General features: G+C 42.8%; 1 protein-coding gene across 1 annotated transcript; it reads right to left on the bottom strand.

Moving 5' to 3' along the window:
• Positions 1-1,954: 1,954 nt before the first annotated feature.
• LOC106792810 lies at positions 1,955-3,479 on the bottom strand. Its single transcript, XM_014759331.1, has 4 exons — positions 3,279-3,479; positions 2,997-3,180; positions 2,649-2,936; positions 1,955-2,532 (listed from the first exon to the last, which is right to left on the bottom strand). The coding sequence occupies exons 1-4, from the start codon at positions 3,477-3,479 to the stop codon at positions 1,955-1,957; spliced, it is 1,251 nt and encodes a 416-aa protein (XP_014614817.1).
• Positions 3,480-6,024: the final 2,545 nt, after the last annotated feature.

Below are 6,024 nucleotides of genomic sequence, written 5' to 3'. Positions count from 1 at the left end.
GTTTGTACCGAGATAGTAGCAATATTAAATGAAGGAGAAGGATAGGCTAAGAAGGAAAAGAGACTGACCTGTTACCGATAACGGTACCTTCCGACGGCAGATGCTCGTGTCGATGCTACGTGGCAGGATACCGTGTATTGCCTCTTCCTGCGTCTTCCTATTCTTCCTCGGCGTTGACGCTATTGCTGCTCTCGTTGATTAAATTCACGAACGTGCTTGTTGATCGTTCGCGACCTTTCGTAGAGCAATCCGGCTCGAAGGACCATTTAATGTACGATTGATTCGGCTCGAAGGACCATTTATGTACGATTGATCCGACTCGCAGAACCAAATGTACGTTGTACGGTAGTGCTGGTTCCCACTCCCGTACTGTGCACGCTTTCGTGCACGCACTTTCTCACTGTGCTAGGAAAAAGACTGCTGTCACTTTCCACTTCTGCGTTGTAAGGACGGAAGGAGTTGATCCAAATAATACACTTCAAATTGTAATGAAATGTGACTATTTATTAATACTCGTTTCCAAGACATCAGTATGGTGCTTGGGCCTTGTATACTGATCTATGCTAAATTTGATACTTATTACTAGTAATAACCTCGGGTTACTGACTAGTTGTACTTGTATGATGTATTGAATGCTGCTCGGATCACTTGGATGTGATTCCGCCTAACGAGTGTGGAAAACTGCTCGGATCACTTGGATGTGATTCCGCCTAACGAGTCTGGAAAACTGATTCACTATTTTTGGGCTAAAATGTAACTGCCCTCCTCCCCTCCTCCACGATACATCCCACCAAAGGGCTCCGATGCGACCTTGGAGTGGGGATATCTGTTCAAATATACTGCGTTCCAGTTTCTAGGAATTCGAGATAAGATGCCCTATGTGATTGCTATATTTGTTCCTTATAATCTATGAATAGATGCCGACGCAATAAAACCCAAAGGTCCTAAACAAATACTTTCTATTTCTTTGCATAGTCCTCGGTCGGGCATCTTTGTAAATGCGTATCTTATCCAAATCCTCCGTTGTATAATCTTACTCCTACTGTTCCGATAAATGACGGAACAAGCAGAGAGACTTCGATAAGAAAATGGGCAGGAGTAAGAGCGTTTAGGTCGCTGTTATCGGTGGATATAGGTATATATATATAAATTTAATATTGCTTCTATCTGCGTTAGCACGGTACACAACTCTTCGAATGCTAGTGAAGCATTCCCTACAAAGCGCCTCAAGTGATGTTTCGCGGCGTTTACTGCCGCCTACCACAAACCAAACCTACCCGCACAAATTTGGTGCGCCTGGCGGAATATAATGCTAGGTCACTCCTTCGACGCTTAACTGATCGCTAATCTTGACTTTCACTATATCATTGAAGACTTGTATTTTTAATTCTCCTAACGTACGATTTGCCCCAACGAAGTTGGACCCATTGTCTGAATAAATATTAGCAGGTTTACCCCGACGTTCCATGAATCGTTTCAGACACGCTATAATTCAATCCGTTGACATGTCTGTCACTAACTCTAGGTGAACTGCCTTTGTCGCCATGCATACAAATATTGTATCGTATGCTTTTATGTATTATAATTAGGCTGTCTCTAATTCCATTGGTATGTATTCGTCCCAATGCACGCCTCTTTGCCATAACCTTTGTATAATAATTTTTCCCATTATAGTAACCGGCCGTATTAATTCTAACGGATCGAATACCTTCGCCACCGACGCCAATATGAATCTTTTTGTGACCCGTTGTAGTGGCACCGTAATCGTGACGGAGTATAGAAAAGCGTCATCGCCGGGATTCCATACGACGCCCAATGCTCTTATGTCGCCCTCCTTGTTTAGATTTTGCATCTTCGCAGAAGCGACCTTTTCGGGGATGCGCTGTAGGATTTCCATCGAATTAGCCGCCTACTTGTGTAACTTGTAACCCGCTTTGGCTAATACCTTGCTTACTTATTCGCGTATTTCTACAATCTTCGCGATCGAATCTGCTTCGGTCAGCAAGGCGTCTACATAGAAATCGTGTCGTACGACCTCTGCGCCTATCGGATGCTTTTTCTCTTCTAAATTCACTATCTCCTTTAGACATCGCGTAGCTAAAAATGACGCCGACGCGGTACCGTACGTTAGTGTTAATAATTCATAAGTGCTCCCTGGCTTTCGCATATCGTCACGCCAAAATATTTTCTGCAGGCAAACTTGCGATTCGTCAACGCGAATTTGCCTATAAATTTTTTCAATGTCTCCCGTTATAACGTACGCGTAGGTTCTAAACCTGATTATTATGGAAAACAAGTCGTCTTGTATATTTGGCCCGATTATCAATGCGTCGTTTAATAATATTCCCGAATTAGATTTGGCTGACGCGTCAAATACCATCCGTAACTTTGTCGTTACACTTTTCTCACTTAAAACCGCATGATGTGGTACGTAATAGTTATTTAAAGGAGTTAATTGATCATTTGGTACAGTCTGCAAGTGCCCTAAGTCCTTGTATTCCTTCATGAAAATTGTATACGCATCTCGCAATGCTAAATTTTTTGTTAACTTGCGCTCTAGGGGAAAAAACGATTTAATGCCGCGGTCCTATTATCTTGGAGGCCTACAAACTTTTCTTCTATAAAGGGGAGTTGCACGACGAACTGACTGTCCGTGTCCCGTCTGTGCGTTCTTTTAAAGTGCTCCTCGCAGTACTTTTCCTGCTCTGTAAGCGGATGAACATCCGTGATGTTATCCAGTTCCCAGAACCTCGATATTAATTTGTCAACACTCTGCACTTGAGTCGCTATATTACACACCACCCTTTTAGAGCTGCCTTTTACATCTTGTAAAAATCCGCCTACCACCCATTCCAACTGCGTTTTTTGCAAGGTTGGATGCGAACGCGTTACTTTTATCTGAAGCGTGCATAGGATCTCTAGGTAGACTTTTATTCCTAATAGTACGTCAATATTTGTGCTTTTATAGAACGTGGGATCCGCTAATTTTATATTACCGGGAATTGCAAATACACTCTTGTTCATAGATAGCGCTGGTAACTTCTGTGTTATTGCTTTGAATATCACGCAATCTATTTTTCTCCGATAATTGTTACAATTTGACTTGACCGCAATATCCACTTGATGTAACGGCTGCGTCGTCGTTTGACCGATTCCGACGATCCGACTTTTATTTGCAGCCTTAGATGTTGCGCTAAGTTGCGCGTGATTACATTTATTTGCGACCCCGAATCCAATAAAGCTCGAACGGTTATTAGTTTTTCCTGCACGTTTAATACTTTAATTTTTGCTGTCAAAAGCAACGCCTCCCGATGAGGTGCTGCTTTTAATCCGCGACCTATATTTGCTACCGCTGCTTGACTCACCGCGTTCGTTGGCGACGGCAACAGAACCCTACGACTGCTCCGACCGGGTATGTAGCAAGGTGTTATGCTTTCGGTTGCATATTTCACACCGACTCGCATTACACTCGATGGCATAGTGATTTGTCGACCGCAGGCAATTAAGGCATAACTTCTTTACTTTTGCCTCTGAAACGCGATCCTTAACTGAAATCTCCTTGAAAGTTCACATTTATGAAGATAGTGGTTTTCTTTACATACTGGACACGCGAATGTATTTGCAGTCACATGCGAAAACAAGGCTTGGCGCAGTTTCTGCCGGTTATGATTCGTCACGTGCGGCGTTGGAGTTTTCGTTATCGCTTCTAATTCTTGAAACCGGTGGGTTAAAAATTCCATTATTTGAGCGAAGTTGGGCACTTCCGACGGTGAAAGCTTGGTTTCACACTCTTCGTTCGTTTTTGCACCTAATTTATCTACCACCATGCATACGAGCAAACCATCTGACTGATTGACCGGTCGTTGCAGTGCACTAAGTGCCCTCGTATTTCTCGAAGCAACGTCCACTAATTGGCGCAAAGCAACGCTATTTTCCCTTTGCAACATATGTGTGTATGTACTATTCTGCGCTTATTTGCAATGATTTCCGCGCCTCTTCATAATTGACCTCTGAAATTTCCAACGACAGCGTTTTGTCCGTCGCCTCGCCCTTTAGTGACGAGCAAAGATAATGAAATTTTTGAATCTGCGATAGCGATGAATTTTCATGAATTAACGATTTGAATGTATCGCGAAACGAATACCACTCTGCGTACGATCCACTAAATTGCGGTAACTCTATTTTTGGCAACCTGATGTGCCCCGTTAGATTCCACGGATAATTACGATTGTGTCGGAGAAGGTGCGTGCGGTGGCGTTAAATGCGCAGAAGGCGCTAATGCTATCAATAATCAATCGATTTTGGACGCGACTGCATAACATGTGTTTTCGCTTCAATCTCGGCGTCGTGGTCAGACGCATCCTCTTTCAACCCGATTTTACCCTATAGTTCTAAAAATTCACGCTTTCTTATCGACACCTCTTTGCGATGTATCTTGAGTTGCTGTTCGTCGATATTCGTTTGTGATAATCTGTCAACGTAGGCCTTTGTTCTAGTAACCCTAGGCCTTGGCCTGACCACGCTTTATTTTTAATTCTTTTAATTGCTCAGCTATGCTTATGACGAGATAGTAGTAATATTGAAAATGGAAGAGAAGGATAGGCTATGAAAGGAAATGAGACTGACCTGTTATCGATAACGATACCTTCCGACGGCAGATGCAAGTGTTGATGCTGCGTGGCTTGACATCGTGTACTGTCTCTGATTGCGTTTTCCTATTCCTCCCTGGCGATGATGCTACTGCCGTTCTCCTTGGTTGATTTCGCGATCGTACTTGCAGATCGTTCGCGAACTTCGTTAAGCAATCCAGCTCGAAGGACCATTAAATGTGAGCTTGTACGGTCGTGCTGGTTCCCACTTCCGTACTGTGCACGCTTTTATTTTAGGATCAGGTTCCTGGTATCTAATTAGAAACTACGAGACTAAGAGAAATGCGTTTCTTAGAAGTTTCTTTGCAAATGAGATGTTAAACTTCATTGATTATAGAAATTTAAGTTTGTACGAAGCGAGAATCAACGATTTGACATCTTAATTAACTTAAAGTCAAACCGAGCGTAAAAAAATTACGGACAAGAATAGAAAATTGGAAATAGCGCTCTAAACGATACGCGTCATTATCTGGAGGAAGAAACGTTACAGCATATAAATCTTTAAAATCATATTCAAAGTTGTTTTAGATTATATAAGACCGGAAATAATTAATGATTTAGGTAGTGAATTCAGTAATGATTTCATCGCCGAAATGAGTAAGATAGGAAAGGGTAGAGATAAATCAATCGATACAATTTTAAGCGAGACAGGTAACTTGCCTCGGCATAAAAACTCTCACGAAATTGGGAAATTCTATACAATTAGCCGCTCACTTATCTAGCTAGATACCAGCAAAAGCTAATAACTCAACAAGCTCAACTCATTTTCAAACCGCCGTCGGTATGTCGTCCGCACCTGCAAAGGTATCGTTGACATGTGACCCAAGCGGGAACCGCGAACCTTCATTCCCAACCAAATGCGACAGGGTACGAATCGCCAGATAGGAAGCGCAGGTTGTGCCATAAGTGACCGTATTTAGGCGAAATTCGACCGGTTCTGATGATGTGTCGGACGATCAGATAATCCGCTGATAATCTTGATGCACCGGCTTCACTCGAATTTGACGAAACATCTTTTGCAATATCCGTCGAGAACGCCACTCGGTACCTACGCCAATTGAGTAAAATTAGTGAAAGATCGGTTTGCAACAGGGGGCCTGTAAGCACAAAGGAGATTAAGAAGTGCCTGTCCTTCGTACGCTGAGATGCGTTGAATACCACCCTCAGTTTTCACCTGGAATCATTCTGCTGCACAATTACATGATGAGGTGTGTACCATGCCTCTTGACGGGGAATCTCTGACCTCAGGACTCGTAACATATGACCTTGTTGCTTGTATGACTTCATGAATTCCCGATACGCTTGAGCCAGCTACGGATGGGATGTACTCACAAACTTCATACCGATACCAAAAAACATCTTACTGGAAATAATA

This window comes from Polistes canadensis, unplaced genomic scaffold (genome assembly GCF_001313835.1).
Source record: "Polistes canadensis isolate GaletaPanama2010 unplaced genomic scaffold, ASM131383v1 scaffold_731, whole genome shotgun sequence".
Lineage (NCBI taxonomy): Eukaryota > Metazoa > Arthropoda > Insecta > Hymenoptera > Vespidae > Polistes > Polistes canadensis.
The sequence above is the reverse complement of the archived record's forward strand: the minus strand, read 5'-3'. Positions and strand labels throughout refer to the sequence as shown.